The sequence below is a fragment of the Neodiprion virginianus genome, chromosome 2 (genome assembly GCF_021901495.1).
Source record: "Neodiprion virginianus isolate iyNeoVirg1 chromosome 2, iyNeoVirg1.1, whole genome shotgun sequence".
NCBI classification, from domain to species: domain Eukaryota; kingdom Metazoa; phylum Arthropoda; class Insecta; order Hymenoptera; family Diprionidae; genus Neodiprion; species Neodiprion virginianus.
Window position 1 is genome coordinate 8,345,552 of NC_060878.1, and position 25,514 is coordinate 8,371,065.

General features: G+C 36.4%; 2 protein-coding genes and 1 long non-coding RNA gene across 17 annotated transcripts in view; 1 reads left to right on the forward strand and 2 right to left on the reverse strand.

Annotated features, from left to right (window-relative positions):
- LOC124298622 (uncharacterized) overlaps positions 1-25,514 on the forward strand; it is a 69,060-nt gene that overhangs the window by 8,279 nt on the left and 35,267 nt on the right. The window lies entirely within an intron of this gene.
- On the reverse strand, positions 380-24,929 carry LOC124298618 (uncharacterized). 4 transcript variants are annotated; one of them, XM_046750829.1, is made up of 3 exons: positions 24,314-24,929; positions 5,263-6,320; positions 380-3,919 (listed from the first exon to the last, which is right to left on the reverse strand). In XM_046750829.1, exons 1-3 carry the CDS (start codon positions 24,568-24,570, stop codon positions 2,658-2,660), a joined length of 2,577 nt encoding a protein of 858 aa, XP_046606785.1. In that variant the 5' UTR covers positions 24,571-24,929; the 3' UTR covers positions 380-2,657. The 4 variants fall into 4 exon arrangements, with proteins under 4 accessions (XP_046606785.1, XP_046606787.1, XP_046606788.1 ...); XM_046750831.1 differs by lacking the exon at positions 24,314-24,929 and adding an exon at positions 15,086-15,237; XM_046750832.1 differs by lacking the exon at positions 24,314-24,929 and adding an exon at positions 15,067-15,237.
- Positions 6,187-25,514, reverse strand: part of LOC124298619 (G protein-activated inward rectifier potassium channel 4-like) — a 54,516-nt gene continuing 35,188 nt past the window's right edge. For 10 of the 11 annotated variants that reach the window (XM_046750835.1, XM_046750836.1, XM_046750837.1 and 7 more), the window contains one exon: positions 15,315-15,446. The gene's annotated coding sequence lies outside the window, so the exon portion shown is untranslated. Of the gene's footprint in view, positions 6,321-15,314; positions 15,447-25,514 lie in introns of those variants that run through there. The other variant, XM_046750833.1, reaches the window with a different exon arrangement.

Here is a 25,514-nt window from a genome sequence, read left to right on the forward strand (position 1 = left end):
GCAATTAAAATACATTCCTCGCTACAAGGCGGCGTCGATTCAGCTGACTCCTCGTTATACTTTCATACGTATACATTTATTAGATCAGCTGTATCATTGACAACAAAGTAACAAAATTGTCAACGAAAACGAATCGACATATTTTTATTTATACATTTCTAATAGATCCGTTTATTTTGTTTTATACCGATTTAAAATTGAATATTTTGGAATCTGTATCATGCAAAGTAGTTGGACTTGAAGTCCGACGGACACGTAATGTGAAGAAATGTAAAAGCCTGTTATTCGTTAATCACTATTATTCGTTATAATATAAATTCATGTGGGATCTTATTTGGGCCAGATGAAGAGGGAAGAATGAATTGTGAAACAACATTGCTTAGTAGTTGTAGTTTTTCGTATTTTGTTTATTAAAAACAAAAATTTCTGTAGCGCATATTATGGGGCGTTGTCAAAGTTCCGAATTTCAAAAGTTCCGAAGGCGCAGAATTCCGAATTTTTTCGCGACGAAACTTAAAGTAAAGAAACAAAACTTCGAGGAATCGTCAAAGTTTCGAGTGGTCAGAAAACCGACGGCTCAAATTTCCGAAATGCAAGATTGCGAAAAGTAAAGTTACGATAGAGCAAAATTTCGACAAGCAAAAATTCCAATAGGGCAAGAAACTTGAAACAAAGTTTACTGAAAATTTTATGTACTACAAATTTGGTTCACACCATTCTCAATGTTTCAATAACCATTCACTATATATTTAGCAATAACCGTGTTAAAGAAAGTTTGACGCGCTATAAATAAAAACCTATACGTTATACAGAAAAAAGTTTGTAATAAAAGTTATAGGAAATTTTATCATACACAAAATCTGTTGTTACTACATTTTTGTCGGGTGCGGGTAAAAAATCAGAAATACCAAAAATCAGAATGGTCTGCATGAAAACAGTCTCACGATGGCTCATTTTACTCCTTATTCTTTTCGCACTTTCGGAATTTTGTCTTTTCGGTATTTTCTCCTTTCGGAACTTTGAGCGTCGGATTTTCGACCATTCGAAAGTTTGATGTTTCGTCAAAGTTTTGTTTCTTTACTTTAAGTTTCGCCACGAAAACATTCGAGATTCTCCGCTTTCGGAACTTTTAGGATAACATATCACATATATATATATAAATATGTATATATATTTGAAATAAATTGATCTTGTTTTCCTCCGTAACGGTAATCGAATTTTTTTTCATTCGTTTTCCATTGTTTTTCCATCTAATATTCATATATATATATATTATATGTATACATATATCTATATATGTGGTGTGCATATTTATGCATATAATACGCATTACAGAATTACTACGTTGTAGTAACAATCGATTGTAAAATTATGATTTGTTTCCGTCGGGGGAATGACTATTATAAATACATGATACATTATATGTATACAGTATGTAGGATGTATATGTATATTATATACGTATACCCTAGATTATACATACTAATTAAAAATTAGGCTATTGTCATATCTTCTGTACGACGTGTTACGTATTTTTATTATATAAGAATAAATATTGACTAAGTTTCGGGTTGAAAATAATAATATTATTAATATTTTTCCTTTTTTCTTTTTTTTTTCTTTCTTTTCAATTAATATTATTAAACGACCCTTGTCACACGAAAAAATTATACGTTTTCCAAATTCTTCTATTATACACGTTATTTACACTCTATTACAGCTCACCGGTTTCGTTTCAACAGTATACAATTAATTTCACATACATACTTACAGTTATAGTGCAACTGGTATCGATTCATATTATATCGCGCATACAAATATCGGTGTTTATTATTTGTATATCAAATTTTTATACAACCTTTGGAAAACTTGAATTTAATCGTTCTCATTATAAATATCGTATATATAATATTCGATGATTATACAAGTTCGTGTTCCGTTTTTCCTTCAATATACAGTTCCGAAGGAATGCATTTGCGGGCTTGTTGGTCCTTATGCGTATAGATAGTATATTGCACATCGAACATATACATAGATATATAACAATGATAATAATAACAACAATAATAATAATAATAATACATACGTATATATAATATACAAGATGACACGATATTTTATACACTCGGGAAAGTTAACCGACCGGCGGTTAATAATTCTCAATTTGTTTATTGTTTATACATCGTTAAAAGATGTTTAGATATTTAGTTGATAATTTTCTTTTATACACGATTCCTCGATAACTGGAATATTTAATTAACACACTCATCCTACCATTTCTTGGTAAAAGTTCTTCAAAGTCCTTTTCTAGAATGTCGCGGACGGTCTATTATGCCCTCTAACTCTGATAGCGATTGTTCGTCGAAAATTAAAAAAAAAAATAATGAAAGAATAGATTTTTAAGAGAAAAGAAAAACTGACAGAAACTTTAAACACTCACCGGACTGAAGTCGGTAACGTTAATTGTAACGAAATGTTGAAATTAAAATTATCGTGTTTTTTTTTTTTGTTTTTTTTTCTAATTTCCAAGATTTGAACACACTTTGCTTTTTAAAAATAAATCATTTAATTTGAGACGATCCTAAAGTTGCGAAATAATGATAAAAAAAAAAAGGAAAAAAATCGTTCGTTACATCAACGTTACAAACTTCAAACTCTTAAACACTCGTGTAAGATACATTCTGTTTGGCTAAAGTGACGCCGGTCTTACCGGGCAAAACTACGAGCGGAGTGTTAACTTTGGACGAGGAATCGCTGTCGGAAGAGCTGCTCCCACTTCCGGGACGTGACGTGGTAGTTTCGGCGTTCACATCCTGGAGCTGAGCGTGTTCGTAGCTTCTTCTGTTCCTCGCGATAACTGAGCTTGCCGGAAGTTTAAGGTCCCGTCTTACCGCCTCGGGACTTGAGAGGACAACCGAACCCTCAACGATGCCCGATTCGGGCGACATTTCGGACGGCGATGACAAGTAGGTTGCCAACGCGACCTGGTGAAGGTTCGGAGGTTCGTTTTTCGGCCCAACCGGTCCCTCGATCTCGATCTCAACCTCCTTTTTCGCACTATCGTCCTTCCTTCGTCTCGATTTCGCGTCCCTCGTCTCCTTGGAAGCCTTGACCACCGGAGTGTTCCGCTTGGTCGTCGTCGTCGTCAGGAGCTCCTTGCTTCCGTGTTGAAATCGCGAACCGATCAGGTTCTCTCTGCTACCGATGTTCAGGTTCCTCGTGCTGCCGTGCAAACTTTCCGCCTTTTCAAAATTCGGTTGGTTATGGCGTTTTGAACCGCTCAAATTCCTCCGCGAACCGTTCAGAGAACGCTTATCTTCCTCTTGGTTCGAGTGAAGGTTTCTGCTGCTCAGATTCCTCCGCGATCCGTTCAACGATCGCTTCTCAGCTTCGTCCGACGACGGATTGTACCTGACGAAGTGTCGACGACCAGAAATTAGCGGTCTGCTAGCCTCGAGGATCTCGAGGTTCTTCTTACTACCGAATTGTCGCATCGTCAGGAAACTCTCGTCCCTTGAAAGATTATTCGAATCTTCTTCGTACACTATCTCACGACTGTTCTTCAGTATCTCCCTGTTCACGGAGTCCGGTAGTTGGTGAAGATCGTCCTCGTCGATTACCTCAATCGCGTCCAAATCACCCTCTTGGTTCTTGTAATGATGATTTGGTTCCCGGTGCGGATTAGCCGGCTGATGATGATGATGATGATTATGTTGCTGGGACGCTATCGAGTTATCTCTGTAAATACTTCGCCCGATTGCACTGTCCTCTAAACTGTTATCGCTTTTCGTACTTTCCGCGTGTACCAGTCGGTGTCCGGGTGCTCTTATTCCCGTCTGTGTGTTAACGATGTGCCCACCCTGCATATTATTCTCTTGATAATTCTCAATCAAGAGTCCGTCTTCGTCGACGAGGTAACCTGAAAAATTTCTCTCGTATTCCGGAAAAATATTCTCAACAATATCAACTGCGATTTAGACCAGCACCGATTTTTCACTCTTTCCAAAAGAGGAATTTCTGTATTTTTGTTTTTGTCTTTATTTTATTATTATTATTATTTTTATTTTTTTTTCACTCAATCACCAGAAACCTCGTGCATCCTCGTTAAACTTAGTGTACCATAATATTTGTATATGTATAGTGAATGTAGTATGATCGGACATTGCATACGGCGTATCGAGTAATGAAGTGAGAGAGAGAGAGAGAGAGAGAAAGAGGAGAGTTAACGGGGCTTAAAACACCAATAACCAAAAAAAGAAAAAAAAAAAAGAAAAGAGGACCAAATTGAATCATGCGTACGTAAGAAAAGTGAGGAAATTGACCGGATATTATTTGTGTATATCTATACTTGATAGTTTTTCCCAAAAAAAAAATATTTACGCATAGACAGTCGGACATTAACGGACGTGCGACGAAAAACAGACTATGACAGTATTCACCTGACACATACATGTATAATTGTTTTGTAATATTCTCCAGGACATTGTTTCCTTCTTTCCGCCATCTGATTAGGACATCGTTTTTCTTCTTCTCAGATTCACATTAAACATTGTACAACGTTACCATTACGATATAAATAGCGATGCGACGGCACAACCAATCAAAGCGATATCGCGTGGAAAATTGTTTCTCGTTTATTAGACGTTGATCCTTTTATCCTCAAGACCGACCAGCGTTCTCCCAATCGATTGAAAAAGTTCGACGTTGACAAAGGGACACAGAGTGTGACACGTACGGGAAACGCTAACGGGTTTGCGACAAAGACATTCATGTGTATATTGATTCCCCGTCCGTTACAACGTGTGCGTGAAGAGATCGTTTTGTGTTTCAATTATCAGGCGGTTCAGTGATCACTGGTATCTCTAGGTGAAGTCTCGGTTGATCCTGGCTTGGCACTAGTCGTGTTCCGGAATTAGGGTCCAGGTGAAAAGCCTGCGTGACGACAGCTGGGGCTGTTCTTGGCTCGCTTGGAACCTTCCGCAAAGCACCACCGGCATCTGCGATACCAGCGTCAATAACAGTCAGACACCATAAGGATATAACCAATTAAACACCCAGTAAAGCGTAAACACGTTTTAAGCATTGCAGCGATAAGAACAAGCGGGTGGGAGAACGCAGAGAGTGAAGATTGTCGGAAGAAGCACCTTGGGGTTAGTTTTTGTAAACGCGCATGCGAGGTTTGGAGACCATATGGCTGTAGTGGATACAGTGTTGGTGTTAGTGTCACCGAAGTGTCGTTGGTGTGGATTTTAATCGACTTACCGCCGCCGTGTCGAAGGTCGTCTTGCACCCTGTAGAACTCGGCCAGTTCCCTGCCGGAGCATAACGGAGTGTCGACTTGAACGGTGCTGTTGAACAGTGAGTAGTCGACCTCGTATCCCTGTCGCTCCTTGGAGTAGCTGACCATTGGTTCGAACCTGTGACCCCAGAGTATTTCCTGAGGAAGGTAGGAGGACCTGGCCTGGGTCGTTTGACCGGTGGACTCGATGGTGCCCTCGAGTATGACCACGACCTCGAAGCGTTCGGTCAGCATGTTCTCAGCCGACATGTTGTAGAGTGGCGATTCGGCCTGTATCCTGTGGACGATGGTCATCGGCCATATGAAGAATAGGTCGCTGTCGTTGCCGTCAGCGCCAACGGTGAGCTCCTGCTGATGCTGGGAGAGGAACTCGCCCTCTTTCGTCGTTCGCGAGCGTATTATCTGGGCCCTTATCGTCGCACCGATTATGTGCGACTTCCTCATGTCGCCGACCCTGAACATCAGGCACAGCTCACCGTCCCTTTGGCAGATAACCGCGTTGCGCGAGAACAGGAGCGTCTGCGTCCTCTGCTTTGGTCTCGTCATCTTTGCGAACACTATGCCGACCATGAACGCTTGGATCATAACACCGGCTATGCTCTGTATACACATTACGAATATGGCCTCGGGACACTCCTCCGACGTTGCTCTGCTACCGTAGCCTATCGTGTGCTGGGTCTCGATTGAGAATAGGAAACAGCTAGTGAACGAGACCACGTTGTATATGCACGGTGTCCACTTGTTCTCCACCTGAACTCCCGGCAGGTGCTTCTCGTCGAAGTCACCGTGAGTGAAAGCTATCAGCCACCATATCACAGCGAAACCTAACCAGGACAGGAGGAAACTCAGTGTGAAACACAACAGCGTCCAACGCCACTGAGTGTCCACCAATGTTGTGAATATGTCCTGAAGGAAACGCAACGATCGTCGCGATATCCTCGATTGTAGCACGTTGCATTCTCCGTTCTTCAACACCGCGCGTCGGCGAATTTTACGCACTGGGCCTGCTCTGTAACGGCTCCTGAAACAAGCGGATATCAACGATCGTGAGTCGTCGACGACCTTTCACATCCCGAACGAGACTGTTTTGCTGAGTAAAATTTTGTAACGGACAGTATTCTATGGTTTTCCAGGGTCATGGAGGACAAAAATTTCAAATTTGATCGAATACGATCAACAGACTCTGTGCAGAGGTTTTTAGGGTCACCGATTGGATTCGCCGTACTGAATTTTCGAAATCCGATTTCAGAATCGTAATCAGTGACTCCGAAAATTTATAATTTATGTAAAACATGTATACATTTAGCGGGATAACTTTCACGGAAATGAATTATTCCTTCAATTTTCACATTTTCTTTTCAATCAATTTCCTTCTAACAATAACAATTAACATTATATCGCAATAATTGCTACCGAGTATTGAAAACGTATTAGCATACTGTCAGAAATAGCAAAGAAAATGTTGAAAAGTTCTCAAAACACACAAAAAGTGGATATAAAATAGGTGGTAAGAATATTTACCACTGTATGACTCGAAGGATTAAATTACAACTGGACGCGGTAAATAATAATTAATATCGCCACAATGAATTTAAGCTTCTCGATCATCAACTCAGAATCTTGACAACGGTTTGTCGAGCAGCCACACGTGATCAATCACTGTAAGTTTCGTGATCCATTGACATTGACTAAAAAAATAGGCAACTAAAATTAAAAAAAAAAAAAGAAAACGAGAACAACGAGCATTGACCCAGTTTCAATTGTTTGAGCTTGGTCTAATTCCGACCTCTTCACACGTCTTCGGATCGTGTTAAATTGCCGCAATAATTTTCCATGGACATTAGGTGTTCAAGCATAATCGGTACTAATGTTCAATATATATATATATATATATATATATGTTATACTTGATCGACCTTGTTCTAACATACTTATGCATCATTTTTATAATATTTGTGTTTTTTTTTTACGCATATTTCTTATTTCACGTCAATATAAATGATGAATCTATATTGGCACAAGTGTACGTATAGTTATATCAATGTACAAGTTCTGCGTGACGTTATTGTTACCTGTAGTTACATATATTACGTATAATACATTATATACCGTTGTTACATCGATGGGAGAATTTCATTTCCGTTGTACTGAGTGTTATTTTTATTTTTATTTTCTTTTCCCGTTAAAATACCCGTCACGTCCACGTTACACATACAATATGTATATTGTACGTACATCAGCTATGTGTCGGATACGCGAATTCGTTCGTTGAAATACATGGGAAAATAGGTAAAGATTATCAAAGATAAGATAACCGGGGTGTATAACATCGTTTCAGTCATAGTTTATGATTGTTGTATTATTTCGTCCTTTATGGACTGTAAACGTGTGCAACGTGTGATAAACTGATAAACTCGTCAGCTCGTTTAATTCTACAAAATGATACACGCGCGAAATGTAATGTGTACATGTGTAATATACACGTATGCCAATGTACGAGAAATACACTTTGTGCGACAACGTGACAATCTTTGCAGAGGGAATTTCTTTTTCTTTTTTTTTTTTTCTTATCTCAAACACACTTTGCAAACCTGTCATGTCTTTGTCTTTGGAGACGTTTAGATATTTCGTTATTTTAGTTTTATTTTCTTTTTTTTTTTTTTTTTTTTTTTTTTCTCGTTTTGTTTCTATAATATTATTACTTTTATTATTATTCCTCTTTTTAGTTCCACCGCGACGTTTGTAATTGTCAAACGTCATTTGCAGAGTATCGTAAATTGCGAACGTACGTTGTATTTGGAAACCGATCAGAAAATTCTATCGCAATGATTATTTTCGACTTGTTTTTGCCCCCTCTTTTGACGAGAAGGAATACATTATCCACGTACGTACTGGTGGAAGAACGAAGAACGGGAGAAGCGAACGAGTATGAGGTGAAAATAATTTATAGACAAAAACCACGTCGACTATGTTTTATACGTAATTACATCACACGCGTTAGCTCTGGTGATATGTGTTGAAAAAAAAGCAAAAAAAAAAAAAAGCAAAAAAAAAAAAAATATACCTATGTTAAGATAATATACGACTTTGAACGAATTAATTATTCATCGGTAAACTTGTCACGCGAAAACGTGTTATTTACATTAAAATGAGGATCTCTGAAGTATTTGTCAGCATGTAAATGAACCTACGAGGGTTTCCTTCGCATTTCGCATCGCGAATAATTGCCACATCCGATGTTTTTTCCATTCGGAAAATTTGATGTCGTAGAAACACACAACGTTCCACCGGTCTTTTTGATAATCGCATTTATGTTATCGGAACTCTCATTCGCGCACAATAAACACAAGGACGATGAAAATTGTTTCTTTTATTCCTATATTTCGGGTAAGTAGTCAGACTTGATTGAAAAATTTGCACGGTTGAGGGACGGGTGATAATAATAATAATAATATAAACTCATTCCGCGGGTGACGAAACTGGTCGACTGGTCCAGAATTACTAAGCGATGGGTAACGCCTTGCGAAAATTTTTAAAGCCCGTAGCTTTGTTCATTTATTCCATAATAAACAATAATTATCATTCTTATCTCTTGAAATTTAATCGTCTCTTTGTGAATTTTATTACTTTGCCATTTATATACTTATTTTATCTTATAATTTATATGTACAGTCGAAGAAAAAAAAAACGCGATGCGATCTCTCATTGTCAGTTTTGTATATTCTTCGTTTCGTTAACCCTTTCAGTCGTAATGGTTAGTATCCTTACCACCTATTTTATATCCATTTTTTTTCATGTTCAGACAACTTTTCAATACATTTCTTTGCGGTTTTCTGGTATTTCTGATAGTATACTAACAGGTTTTTAATACTACAGACTAATTATTGCGGTATAATGTAAATTTACGAATCTGAGGTCGGATTTTAAAAATTCAAGATGGCGGACGAAAATTTCAAATTCGATCGAATCCGGAGAAAAAACTCTGTCCACGGGTTTTCGGGGTCGCTGATTACGAATCTGAGATCAGATTTTGAAAACTCAGTACGGTGAATCCAATCAGTGACCCAATTTTATAAAAAGACTTTTTTTTAACTATACTAGAAAAAGATCAATTTCGAATATTTAATCCACCCCAATAACAAAATCCGGTGTTTCGTCCTTTGACGGTCAATCCGATGCCTCTCGACTCGACCTTATCGGCCTAGAAATCGGTAATCTGTTACCTTGAAACGATATCTTCAAGTCCGAACTACGTAACCTACTAAAGATTCGACGTAAAGATTGTTCATATACATATTATCCGCATGAATGAAACGGAAGAAAATAATCTACAAATTATTTTCAACCCTTTGATTTACTCACAGAAATTAGAAGGACTGAAGGCTTTGTTTAAACCGAGAATAGAAGAAGGAATAGAATTTGACAATGAGACGAAACGAATGCGTTGATAATTCAGTTCAAGGAAATACGTCACCAGATGAGATATCGTCTCGTGATATTTATCGTGGGTGAAATTAATATCAGAACTAATTGTGCCATATACGCGAGTTGTTTTTTTTTCCAGATAATTATTATTTCTATCGACGATTAAATTTATCTATAAAAAAAATTCGCGATAGTTTTTGCCAAATGACGTTTTTTTTTTTTTTTGCACGCAAAACGGGAACGCTGAAACTCTATCGCGACGATAATTGTTATCTGTAAAACATCACCGGTTGTGTTTCTAGCGGAAGCAAATCTCGACGGTGTACAAGTTTAACAAAGAGATGAAAAGAGCAGCAAGACTCTATTCTTCTCCCACCGTCTTTCAGCGTCGTTCTGTAATACAAACTCGCGTCTGTAATTTCTACGTCCCTGTATTGTATACGTTATATATATATATATATATATATAAAACATCTCGTACCTCTGCACGCGTGACTCAAAGTTAGAATGAATTTCAAATCTCCGTTTGTAATAACCACACGTCTAAACGCGGTGTAATAAGTCTGCAACGACTGTACGCATTGTAAGTTTTTTTTTTTTTTTTTTTCTAAACCCACCTTTGCGCTTATCGGGGCTTTTTGTCACGGAGATGTTTCAAGGCTTGTGAGCCACTGTGTCATGCAGGGATCACAATAGTCGGATACCTTGTACGCTAAATTCCTCAAGATAAGAGGTCGCCTCCGTTGTTCAAGGTGGCTAGCAGACCAAAAATCTCAATTCAATCGTCACGCAAGATAAAACTTTACTAAGATTCTTTCGTTTCGGTTTCGTTAGGTATTATACCTTAGGCATTCCGTAAAAAAAAAATAAATATTAAATAAAGAATAAGAAATATTTTACCAAGATTCAGCGAATTATTCGTATTATGCAAATTACAATTTTTACATGTTTTTAAATTAATTAGCAATGCGTATTGGACAAACTGGTGAATGAACGAAGCCTGTAGATTTTATCGTACCTTAATGCGTATGCCGATATTTGCACAGTCGTTAATTAAGTTCGCGCGTGGAACCGGGAGAAAAAGAAATGAGCCGAACAAAGGAAAAAAAAATAAGTAAATAAATTAAAATTAAAAATGGAGAAAAATTAAACGTTATCGAAGTTGGAGTACGGGTAAAACAATAAAGAGCGGCGATGAGAAAATTTTTGTGTTTTATTTTTATTATATTCATATATAGGTAATTCTAGGATTCTTTTCTTCCTGGAACAAGTTTCTCATTTCCTAATTTAAAATTCTATTTGGCGTGAATGAAAAAATTTTTAAAATACCTGCTTCTGAATGACGCATTCGGGCTTTTCGGTACACCAACGATTATCGGTGTTTGAGCCCATCTCGGTATCAAATTTTGTTCGTCACCGCTGTCCGGGGAGTAACATTGCCCGTTCGAATTGCTATTCGGTATTCCGCCGTTTGTACTCATTATATGCTCGTGCAACAATAAAAAAAGGAACAAAAAAAACAAAAAAAAAAAAAACAAGATGAATAAATTCACTTTTCACTGTTACGCGTAATAAGATGTTACAAAAATAAAATAAAATAAAAAACACTGCGCGATGACTTAAATCACTGCTAATCTTGAATAATATATTATGTGTATATATATGTATATAAGTTACCACCAAGTTTTAATAAAAATCGTAATTTACGAGAAACTAAACACGGTTCTTCTCTCCCAATTTTTCTCGTCACTTCGTTTCTTGTCAACCGCTATTTGATTCCTCGATCATTATACTCGCAGATTTATATAAACATCTCGTTGTCTGTGTGCGTACGTGTGTTTTTTATTAAACTTTTTTCTAAAACTTTTTTTTTTTTTTTTATCCTCTCCCTCTCTCTCTATCACGACGTCACTTCATCCCAAGACTAGTTCTCGCGATTTTAAAACACGTCATAATCGCGCCTGCTCAATAATTTCAATTCGTGAAGAACTTTGATGTACGAAGCTATATAGCCGGTCGGCTTGCTGTTATTAAGTAACGTTTGATCGACCGACGATCGTCGTCGATCTTTCAGGTACACGCGTCGCTGCTACGTCGACTCGTTACGATATACTGATCACACGTAATATCTTGAAACGTTTTATATACCGTCGCTTCGGTGTTGACTGTCCGACCAATTATCGGCCTCTAAACGACGCGTTTGCACTGGTAATTTGCAAAAACAGAGAGAGAGAGAGAAAGAGAGAGAGAGAGAGAGAGAGAGATGGGAAAAAAGGAAGGAAGGAAGGAAGGAAGGCAGAGCAAAATGAAAATAAATCACTGCCACTTGCGAGTCTAGCAAATTAGATTAGCGTCGATTGGTATAAATATTAGTCGAATATCGTTATTATTATTACACCTCTGTAATACGTTAAAAGAATAAAGAACGGTGTTTTTTTTTTTTTTTTTTTTTTCATCGAAACAATAATAAAAAGGGATTCAAAAAAATGTTTAAAAACACCGTTCTTCTTGACAAGGAATATGCGTCGAACTCAAGTTTTTGCCTGTATGTTTATACATGTTTGGTATATGTTTTTTTCGTTTAGTTTGGATAAAAAAAATTTGTAGCAATTTTACGGATACTAGACGCGGAACGAAAAACGTCGCGGAAATGAGGCGAAGCTTGAATCGTAAGCGCGCGATTCTCAGGTGACGGGTACGCGACTGACGTCTTGCTCTTACCGACGATTACCGTTTTCAATTTCTTATCAGAACTGCGTTCAGCCTCTTACGTGTTACGCGACGCTTGCAACGCCTTATCAGATCATTCGGCTCGCAAACTTGTGACTAACTAAAAAAATTCGCGAGGCTAGTAAGTATGGTTAAATCCATCCACGCGCCTTTCGACGATACCTTGCGGACACCTTTTTGCACAAACCCGACCCACCGGGTATAATCGCTGTAATATCGTCTACATAGACTTGAATTGCGCTGATTGAAGCGAAACTTAGCGCGGTCCACGTCGGCTTCTAATGTTCTATTAATCGTATCGCGTTTACGTCTAGGATTTGTTTTCATCTTTTTTGTTGCATGAATTCTCCTAATTTTTTCGATCCTACTTGTGATTTTGTGATTTTTTGCTTACTCATTATATGTATATATATATTAGACTGGGCCAAAAAAATTGACTATTTTTTTTTTGAAAAATATATTGAGAATATCATTCAGTATGGCAAAAAAAAACATTTCATGAAATTTTAAGCCCTTAATATTAACTTTAAGAGGTCTATCATCGCTATTTTTGATTTTTAGTAATAATTTGATGTTTTACGTCAGAACTGTCGAAATATTGAAGTGAAAAAATTTATGTTCACTTATCCCTTTACAAAATTAAATTCCCTACAAAAAAGGTCTGATTATAGATTTTTGTCAGACAAGCCGTTGCCGAGTAATTAAGCTTAATAAATTGATATAATTTCTTGAGAATTAATCGAGAATTAATCGATATATATATATAATATATATATATACGTGTAACTCGATATTTTTTTATTTATCTTTCCAATGTTTTCCGTCCTTTCTTTCACCGTCTATTCGCGTACAACTTTTTCGGCCTTACGTAAAAGTTATTCACGATTTTTCGGCTCCGCAATTGCGCTTAATAACATCGATATGACGTAGCATTTGTTAATTACAACCGTTGTGCTAATAATTGTTAGGTTTATTAATACGTGGGAGTAACGCGTTGGTTTTATCGCATTACACGCTTAAATTGATAATAATTTATACATTACAGACCAATCTTGGAATTTTTCGAATCTTGTGTATAAAATAATCATGTCACCAAATGTTACGACTTGTCGTAATTTTCGTTGACACGCGATGCTGCGGTTCTTTTATTTTGTATCGTTTCACGCGCGCAGTTAAAAATATCGATACAAAAAAAAAAAAAAAATCAATAAAAAAAAAAACAGCAGTATTAAAAATTGTTTTGTTTCCGTGACCCGTTTCTAGATTATAATTGCATCACTGTAATTAAATGATGAAATTTTATTTCGTACAATTAGCAGGGCGAGCACAGATTTGTTTTATACGGCGGTTGTAAAAATATACACCGAGCACGTTTGTAAATTATTGCAAATAGATTTAGGCCTTTCATTACATCATATATGTATATTAATAATTTTTATTCCGATAGTTTTTTTGTTTCTTTCTTTTTTCTTTTCTCTTCTTTTCAATCAATTTTGAAAGGTTAAACTCCCCTCAATAATTTAACAACAATGTTTGAGTACAGTGTCTTCCAATATATCGCGTACAACTAATTAATTATCGTCTATCATACAATTGGTTTGTTTTCTCGAACATAAGCGTCGTATATTTTATTATAAATGTCTTCTCTCCTACTCAAGTTATTTCAATATCTGTTCAATTCAGTATCTTTCCCCCATGTATATATATATATGCATATTTTGATTAGCGTTTATTTACTCGAGTGCAGTTAATGATGGATCCATTTTGGTATCTGCTGTAGGCGCGTGATGAATAATAATTATGCGTACATATTTTATCAAACTTTTTATGGAAAATTGCATGGGAAGAATCCAATGCGCGGCAGGCAAATAAACATCGAGTCGTATCGAGCTTATACTTCGTATTATTGATTGATTATTCTTTCTGCCACAATTATATCCCAGCTTAAGATGTTTTGGATATAATTTTACTCTCGACGTTTATTTTACCGTAGAATTCACAGATCCGCGTTAATACTTATCAAATTTTATCAGACTCACAATTTATAATAAAGTAAAAAAACTGCTTTTTCGTAAACCTGATTTGTTCAATGCAGTTTATGAATATCGTAAATAACAAATCCCATTCGATTTGAAAGTATAACGCAATAATTAATGCTGAGCGATCAATTACGAGTAACAAATTATTCAAATTAATAACAATTCACTTATGTGCTTACACATGTACGTATGTGTTATAATACAAATACCATCACAATGACGATGTTTTTGAATAAAATATTTTTTCCACTTTCACGTGCGGCAAAACACGTTACGAAATTTATTCGATTTTTATACACATATCTATACATATATTTAATGTACTTTATTTAGTATACCATTTTCGATTCGCTTTTTGTTACATAACGAAGCTGATCAACGAGCGTAGATCAACTCAATCTACTTCTAATTAAAGTTTTAAATTCGGTGACGTACTAAAAAAAAAAAAAAAAAAAAAAAAAAAAATGATCGAATAAAATCGGTCCAACTCTGCGGGTGTGGCGAACGTACGAATGAATGAATACGCATGAGGAATGAATGAATCGTGCGGATAGATCGCGTGTTACGTTCTACCTTCGTTCAATGAACCAACCAGCTCGGACGACTCCTTGGGCGTGTAATCGGGGGTGATTTCCGAAGGCTAGACGGGCTCGATTTCCGGCAAGCATGCAAGCCAAGGATGAGAGGAGTCGGCGAATCGTCGGAGATGCAGGCGAGCGTTTCAGCAGTCATTGGCACTTCCTTCCTCTCCCTCTCCCTCTAAACGCACCTCACCAGCCACTCAAGGAGTCGAGGAGAAGCTTCTGCTTCCGCGGGCTGCCCGAAAATCCTCAACTTTTCTTTCCTTTCCATCATCAATTTTATCACGAGATAGTCGAACATTGGAGTACGACATTCACCGAATCATTTTTATTTTTCGCGATTCAAGCTTCGAAGACGTCGCTTTGAAAATACTGGAATTAAAAACGAGAGCTTCGATATCAATGCTTCGCTTTAACCCTTTGAGTCACACGTTATTGTGTGGAGTCAAATTTTGTAACCGGATAGTATTCTATGATTTTCTCGGTCTGAAATCTAATTTCAAAAATTCAATATGGCGGATTCAACGTGATGGACAAAAATTAAAAACTTGACCGAATCCGGTCAAAAAACTATATGCAGGGTTTTTGGGGTCGCTGATTGGATTCTCGGTATTGAATTTTCAAAATCTGGTTTCAGATTCGTAACCACCGACCCCAAAAAACTCATGTACAGAGTTTTTTGACCGGATTCGATCGAATTTGAAATTTTTATCCGTCATATTGGATCCGCCATCTTGAATTTCTTAGATACTATTTCAGATTCGTAATCAGGCATCCGAAAAACTTATAAATTATGTGAAACGTGTACGTAATGTGTAGAGGGGTAAATTTTTCGAAAGTGAATTAGACCTTCAATTTATTTCAATCAATAACAATTTACATTATATCGCAATAATTAATCACGATTATTAAAAAACCAATTAGCGTACTATCGGAAATAGCAAAGAAAATTTTACAAATTTCTCTGAATATGCAAAAAATGGATATAAAATAGGTGATAAGAATACTTACCACGATGACTCAAAGGGTTAAATCGCATGGAAATTTTTCAAAATCTGGTAATCTCGTAGGATTTACTAAACTTTAATTCTCGTTGAGAACACTATTTTCCACAAATTTAACGAAACAGATTTTTTTTCACTTTTTAAACAGTCGATTCTACGTTGTAATTTGCCGATCGTAATCAACGTTGCAAAATGAAATATTCTGATGACGCCGAAGTGATGATGAATCAAAAAAAAAAAGAAAAAAAGTGCCTTCATCGAATTTGTAAAAAAAAATAATCTTCCAATGTGAAATATTTCAATTTTTAAATTACATATTCAAACAAAGCATCGATATTCAAGCATTTTCTTCGCAATTCATGCACTCGCTATATTCGCATATTGCAAAAAGTTCCTCCCAGCCAACACGAATCCAATAATTTAATAAAAACTCAACGTGCGATTACCTCGTGATAAAAACGAATACCTCGAGTATCGATAATTGGCTAACCAATTAATTAATTAATTAAATTAATTAATTAATTCCTTCACGTTACGCGCGGATATAACTACGACGATTGTCGATGACACGCCTACTCGAACGGTATTAAAACGCGGCTTGCGACGAATTGCAATTTGAATCTGACAATGAGAGACGACTCGACAGACGCAGTCTTATTTCTTGAACAACGGATCGGTTGCACCGCAGATATTCTACTGGGGTTGGAGAGACGGAATACATCTCTTCTATCCGTCGTCGTGTCGTCGTATATAAAGTTGGGACGGCACGTCTCTACGGGCTTACAGTGTCAGTTCGCCAGTGCCACTGTGACGTCATGCTTACGGCTTCGATAATCAAGCTTCATAATAAGACTAACAAGTTGTTAAGTAATAAATTTGTGCGAGATAATTTTTTCCTAACAGAATGATTGCGTGCGAACAATATCTATATGTATAAGTACGTGTCGTAGGTAAGCGAGTGTGTTGAATCTGCCTGCTTGCCGGTCTGACAGCTCTTAAATGACCGTGTGTGTGCGGATAATAATACTTAAACCACCGTTCTGTGCAGCCTTGCTGATCGTCGCCCTCACCTCGGTCGATAAACTCGTCCCCTTCCATCCCCCGCCCCGCAAAAAATAAATGAGAGAGAGAGAGAGAGAGAGAGAGAGAGAGAGAGAAATAATTTACAACAATTATCCACCACTCGAATTTTATACTCCGCGTCCTGTTGGAACCCTCCTCTTCTCCCACCTTCTAACTTGACTGCCAAATGCCGGACAAATCGGCCAGCGCCGTGCACGCCGAATAATTCGGACCCCACTTTCAAATCCCGGTCGCAGATAAGCCGGCGGTTGTGTTCGGTTGGTTAAGACACTTTTTTGAAAAAGAATTATTTATGCGGTTCGAGGGCGGGGGTTGAAGTTCTGAATTTGAAATGTTCCAAAAGCGTCTAATTGGGAAGTATTTGGTGGCGAAAGTTGAAGTAAAAAAGGCAAAGTTTTGAGAAACTACCAAGTTTCGAATGGACGGGAAATCGATGGGTTAAAGTTTCGAAATGCAAGATTCGGAAGATTCGAGTTACGACGGAGTGAAGCTCCGAAAAGTAAAGTTTCGATAGAGAGAAATTCCGAAAATTCAAATATACTCACACAGCGTAGTTTACTCGACGAGTGGGTGTTGAAAATCAGAGAATTGCCAAGATTACGAACGCAAAAATATCGAAAATCCGAAAAAAAGAAAGATCAAAGTTATTCAAATTCATGTGTAGCTGAAAATGTTCGAGCATCCGGAATTTTGATGTTTCAGATTTTTAAATTTATCATTTTTGCCCCTTCGGAACTTTGATGTTTCGTCGGAGTTTGATTTCTTTACTTCAAGTTTCACCGCCAAAAAACTCGAAATTTCAACCTTGCCCAGCTGTGTTCGGTATTTTCAAAGTGTACGGAAATCTTTTCATTAGAGGGTTGAATTTAAACTTGCTGGAGGGGTGCGGAGGTGAAAAAATCTAGAATAGACGATTAGTAGAAGGACCCAAATGTAAAATTTTCAAAGACGCGAAAATCCAATTCGCTGAATTACGAAATTGTAGAAAGTTAAAGTATAGAAAATTGAGAATACGAAAAGAAAAAATATAGAACGACAAATTTATAATCTGTATACGATTCTGTATCATCGAGACGTATTTCGACGATTCTACATTTTGGCATTCTATATTCTGAACTTTCTATAGTTTTGGTTTTTCATATTTCGACTTCCCACATTTTTAATTTCTCCAAATTAAACTTTCGCTTATTTAAACATTCGATGTTCGCAGCCCATCTATTCTTTGATCTTTATATATTTTTACCCTCGAAACAAACTGCACCGCAAAACGGATTAGACAAGCATAAAATTCGTGTCACAGATGATTCGTAGTGAATTCTTTCATTGCAACGAAATAAATAGTAATTGATCAAAATTCGATTAACGTTACGTTTTTCGCTTGGATAAAAATTTTATACGGTCTTGATAATTATCCTTCTCGATTTATCACTAATCGAGCTAATGTTTTTTTCTTCAAATGTCAAGCTTTTACTTCTTGGTTTCTTACGGTTTAGTCATCGTAGGTTCGTAGTCTCGTTTTCATTTGCATGTGAGTTTTATATCGTATTGCTAACTTGTCTGATAAAAAGGGAGAAAGAGAGATCACGAAGAGAAGGAGAAAAAAAAGAACAAAAAAATTGTTCAAGCTGTGACAGAGCTGATTTAGAAAATATCTTGAAAAATATGAAGACTCACGTTTTCTTTTGGAAAGATTTTTTATAATCCAGGAAATTTGTTTCATCGATGTATCGTCAGCATCGACGGATGTAGCGACACGTGCATATTGTACAGCGATACAATGAAGGAAGAAAAAAAAAAGACAAAGACAAAGACGAATAATGAATAAAATTCGCATGGAATTACTCGATGGTTATATACGCATATATATATATATATATATATGTATGTATATATCATGACACATCGACCAAGATTTTACGTCGATGTCTCAGATTGGCTTTAGAATTTTTTGTACAAAAGTACATGGACGAAAAGCGCGTCCGCAAATTTTTTCAGAATTTTACTACCCAGAGTATCTGAGGTATGATGTAAAAACATGGAAAAAATCAATATTCTAAAATCTGAAAAAATTCTGAATAACCTTATAAAATATTACAAAACTTTTGACACGTATTAGGCGGTGGAGATTTCATAACTTCAAGAGATAGAGAAGAAAAATATGAAAAAAAAAAAAAAAAATTTATCATTCTATTGTATTTTTGGCATAACAATGAACATAAATTTACTTATAATTTGTCTTTTGAAAGTATGAAATCTCCATCTTTTAATGGATGTAAAAAAGTTTCAGAAGGCGCGGTTTTTTTTTTACAAGTTTTGTAAATCGTACCTCGGATACGCTGGGTCGAAAAATTGTGAAAAAATTGCGATTGCATTTTTCGTCACGTACTTTCGTTGAAAAAAAAAAAAAAAAAAAATTATAACGCCAATCCGACACATCGCCGTAGAATCTTGATCTATGTGTCACGGAATGCCCCATATAGGTGTATGTATTACATATGCATAGACGAATCAGCGTATCAAACGCAGCGTTTTACAATCAGGAAGATTGCACCTCCTGGTTTAACAAGCTCTGTAACTCATAAAAGCTCGTAACATGTAACACTAAGTGCTGAAATCTGTTTCAATTCAATTTAAATTTCCAGTCGCGATTTCTCCTTGTGTATACAAACATCGGATCTGCGATGCAGCTGACGATGTGAAACGCGTAATATCGTTTATGCCTACCTATAACGCATATAGGAGAACGTAACGGATATTTTGCATACATGCATACGAACAAGTCAGGTATTAATCTGCGATATAATAACCTGCAGCTGATATCGGTGTATCAGCTGGTTGTGAAAAGCGATAAACGACGACAACTCGACGACAGCTTGTCCAAACAAAGGTGTAAACATAATTAAGACGTGCTAATAAAACGCTTCGAAGATATCGGAGGTGTGCGGGCACGAGTAAATAACATAAGATGCGAAATGAAAAAAAAAAAAAAAATAAATAAATAAATAAAAGAAAAAATATTTATACATACAATTTATGACGCGAATATTCATGGCCGCTGTTTTATCTTACTTTGTTCAAAGTGTACAGTTTCGACGAATACACTTTCGTACCTGTGACACATACGAACCTATGATAATTATCTTCGATACAGAGAACCGGAAGTACCTATACGTGATTTCGTCGCGTCTTGCAGGGTCCGGATATCGATGCAATAAAATATGCCTAAAGGTGTATATTTCACATTGATATTATTCCCATACTTAATGTTTCAAACGATTTAGTGCATATTATTATTTATCCGTTTATCTCTTTTCGTTTATTTTATTTTACTCTATTTATGCGTACATTTCTGCTTATTTATATTTTTATTTATCTCTACGTTATTTATATATATTTTTATTTATTTTCACATTTCTGTAACTTTATCTTTATTCATTTTTATCTATTTACTCGTTTAATTATAGTTTTGGCTTCTCTTTTCTTCTATAACTAACCTTAGTCTAGTGCTAATTTTAATTTTGGTCCTTCCTTATTATTTAGCTTATAAGTTTTTTAAGTAACATTCAAAATGGCGGACCGCGGAGAAACAAAAACGATAAGAAAAAAAATTTTTCGGTGTGTATCAAGTTTGTGTAAAAATTGGCATTCGGATTTTCGTGGTAGATGAGTAGAAAATGCTTTTTCTCGGGGAAAATGACGAATTTCGACCATTTGTTTACATGTCATATTTTTAGAACAAAAAAAATTAAAAAATTTTACATTTGTTTTATACTTTGAAATATTTCAGGGACAATGCAGACCCAAAGAAAAAAATTGGCAATTATCGAAAAAAAAGCAGTTTATTAAATAAAAGGCTGCAGAAAAAAAAAAAAAAAGCCGAACGTCCCAGCGCGAATTAAAGGGTTAACAACTATCGAATTTGAACTCCCAAAAATAGTTACGTTTCATTTATACGCGATCATTAGCAAACAGATGGAGGAATCCGGAGCGCAGGTACCGAGATATGTAATATCCTAGTGTGGCAAATAGCTTGAGTAAATAATCGGTAAACGATGGAGAGCCGAGATGTCTACGGTAAACAATTATTTTTCAATCACTCACCAACTGTCGCGGATAATTCTGGACGCTCCGTGATTATTACGCTAACGTATTTTCGCTACACTGAGAAAAATTTCATCTGTTATAGTAACTAGAAAAATTGAGTAAAACAGGTATCGTTAAAAAAAAACTGTTTGAATATTGTTGGAATTACGAAAAACGAGGTACGCCTAACCATTTTACTCAACTTTTTTAGTTAAATAAGGCTTTGACGTCAATTTATTCCTGCACGAGCATTAAATTTTCGCAACAGTTGCAAGAAAATATAGCAACAGCGATCGTAATGAGAAAGAATAGTAACGGATGCTAGACTTTCCGGTAACAGCTAGAAAACTAATTTTCATTTTGTACCTAGAACTGTATTTTTCGATTGTGGTAAAAAATGAAAATAGTTGAGGACCGAGCGGTAACCGGAACTAAAAATTTTTCTCAGTGTACGATCCTTTCGTACGCGTGCGAATATGACGTCTACGATTTTGCAAACCGCGTCGTGTGTATGCCTGGAAGATTCTCGCAATATTTTCTGCAATGCTTTGAGTAATCCGCGATAGCTGACAACGATCAGTTAATTACAATTTGCATGTACCTACACGCAAAGTTTACGATAGTCATTAATTATAGACGTAATGACGATGTGCGATGATCGTCGCAGAGCTTGATCGTTGTTTGATTACTAATTTCAAGGCTTTATAATTAATGAAATATTGTCGGTGTTTATTGGCGGTTGGTGTAGAAAATAGATAAATAATTATAACGTTTCGAGAAGAAGGAGACTAGAGGATCGGAAACAAGATACGCGTTTTCGTAAGCTTGAAAAACAGAATTATAAATGACAATTGAAAATTTGTCGGTTTATTACACTATATACCATTTTTCACTAGGAAACGGTTCAAATTTTTCTACAATTTATACCTTTTGAGTGAAAATTTCTTTTTTCAAGTCGGCTACAAAGTGTTTTTTATATCCTTTTCTCGGCTCATAAAAGATGTCTAATTTTTTGTTTCTGAAGGGATAACTTGCGTCAGCGGGGCGGGGTTGAAATTTCGAATTAAATTAAAAAGTTCCGAAATACCCAGTTCCGAATTATTTGAGAGGGAAACTTGAAGGGAAGAAATCCAACTTCGAAGACACGACAAAGTTTCGAATGGTCGGAAAGCCGACGGCTCAAAGTTTCGAAATTCAAGTTACGATGGAGTAAAATTCCGAAAATTAAAATATACTCACACAGCGTAGTTTACTCAACGAGCGGGTGTGAAAAATGAGAAAAACCGAAAATCAAAATTACCAGGATTCCTCACGTAAGAATATCGAAAATCCGACAAAAAGAAAAAAAAAAAAGAAAGATCAAACCGGTGATATTTTACCAAGCCAGAACTTCACGGGACTGAAAATCTTGGGTCGTCCGAAATTTTGGGTGATTTTAAATCTTCTCACGTACGCACTTTCGGAACTTTTTACTTGTCGAAGTTGTGCCCTTTTCGAATTTTACCCTTTCGAAACTTTTGAAACCTCGATGTTTCGTCAAAGTTTAATTTCTGTACTTTGAGTTTGATTACCAAAAAATTCTGAATTTGGCGTTTTCGGAACTTTTCAAATTTGGAATTTACCGAAATGAATATTTATTTATCACAGGTTGCGTATATATATATATATATATACGGTATGTTCGCGGAGACGAAACGGTAGAATATTTCGAAGAATCGAATATCAAACGACGGATGTAATAATGTGCAAACATACATTGGGTTACGTAAAAATCAACGTTACGTGTACAACTTACGTACCTAACACAGGTGTAAGCACGTATATGTATCTTCATACCTAAAAATATGTGCACAAGGTGCAGTGATTCTAGGATCTGAAAGTGTTCGTGACTAGTTTTTCATTATTTCTGTTGCTTTTTTTGTCCCATTTTTTGCTTCGCCTGTTTCATCACGATTCATCATAATCCTGATCATGGTCGTTACGAGCATTATCGAGCCTGAACTTGGTACAGGATTGTACCTAACTTGATTTTATAACGCGCACACACTCGCTAACATAACAATAATAATATACCATACGATAAATGCGTCATTTTATTTTTTTGTCCGATCGATGTACTGTAACGTTCGTGATAAATATTACGTTTCGAATTATTGCCGTATCCGACTCAAGTATGCGTGTCATGATCATCCTGTAAATAAGAAACTCGAAGAATTTCGCAAGAAAACAAATCATGTTTTCTGCCACTCGTCGTCCTTCACCTCACGATTAAAAATATTTTAAGGACACAGCGATTTGCGCGATCGAGTTGTTTGTAATATATTATACGCGCGATGAGTTGTCAAATAAGAAAATAATAATTTTCTTGTTTTCCGTTAAAGAAACGTAAGAAAAGTTACGCGGTTATCGTCACGAAGAAGTAGAACAGCGTGTCTTTCTCAAATTGAATGTCGGATCTCTTTTTAAAGTTCCGTTAATCGCAGTTGAGAGTTTTCTCGTTTAAACAAAAGGTTCAACATGCGTCCCGCACGCAAAGCACAAAGTTCGCAATTGACGATTTCCCATTCTCCGACGTATAATATAATATACGGAACGAATTTCTAACGGCTGAACTATTGAACGCGCATGCGCTGAAAATGATTTGTCAGGGTGACCAACCTAAATAAGTTCATACAACAGATCGCCGTTGTGTGTATAACCTGAAAAATGTTGGTCACCCTGAAAAACCAATCGCTCTTGCTCTCGAATTTCAACGCATGCGCAATCGAATCGTTCAACCCGTTAGCGATTCGCTTTGTACAATACATGCGTAATATACATACCCTAGTAAACTTTCTACATTTTAGCAAACGTGACGAGGTTTCGGGACAACGCGTACGGTGTATAAAATACACGCGTGAAGATGGCAGGCTAAACATTTGTTCGAACGTAAAACCGAGTGACTAATCGTAAGAGCTGGGAAGAATAAGAAAGTCGTAAAATAATAATAGCTTGCTAGATTTTGCTGAAAAAAAAGAAGGAAAGAATGAAAGGAAGAAAGAAAGACCGTTCTAAATCGTTTCTCTTTACCTTGCTGAATCTTGTCGGCCCATTCCACCGCCGATGCTGCTACTTTGCGTGCTGACGCGAACAAGCGTTATATTTTTCGGCAAGCTTGGAACGGTTGGAATTCTTTGCGGCATCGATAGTAACGGGGATTCGCATCTTGGCTGCAGATGATTTCCCGATTGATTATCTCCGCGTTCTTGGAGTATCTCCATCTCTCTCTCCTCTTCCTCTTCTATCGTTCCCGGTAAACGGAACAACTTTTGTGACGGTTCTTCCATACCTTCGCTCGCCGAACGGATTACTTCCGGTATTATATAATCACAGCCGAACGTATATTTAATTTTATAATTAATTTATCCGCGATTCTTCTTCGTTATTCATAATATATAATACGTAATATGTAATAGTGTCACGTTTTATCGATGGTAACATCTTGTTGCATCAGCTTTTTTTTTTTTTTATCTTTCTATCTTTTTGTATTTTTACCGTCGATACACTGTCCCCGGATAATATATTTTATCGTTACGATTAATTGTCTCGGAGTGTTTATTACTTTGTTATCTACTTATTATTTTTTAAACTTTGGTCACCAACGAAACAAATCGTTCAACATCATTTGAAAACAATATTTAAGGAACTATAAGGAGTTATTATACATATATATATATAATATATATATATGAAATGAAATATATATGTATATATATATCTTTGGTCGAATCGATGCAGGTTTCTCAACTTCCCTTTCTTATAATAATTCTTCTTCTTGTTATTCTTATTCTAAACGAATACAACCTTCGTCATCACTTCTTCCTTCCTTTTACATCAATCACGTTATTATATTATCGACGCCCATCGTCGCTGTATTTTCACATATATTTTATACACGCCTTTTTCCCCCTTGTACCTTAAAGCGAGAAATTAAAATTGTTGAATTTAAATCTTGATAATATCTATGCAGAAAGTCAGCTCCTGTTCGGGCATCGAAATCACCGTTCAGCTTTTCCGCGTTGGCCTGGAGGAGTTAAAGATTATGAAAAGCTCGGGTACTTTTACAGGGGTTATCGAACGTGGTAAAATCGAGTAATTAACGAACGGTTCTTTAACTCTATGTATCGTAACAATACATTCGTATTCCGGCACTGATTTTAAATCGGCGATAAATCGGCACCGCTCAATCTTCTTTTATTCTTCTTCTTCCTCTTCGATTCTGCACACGAGT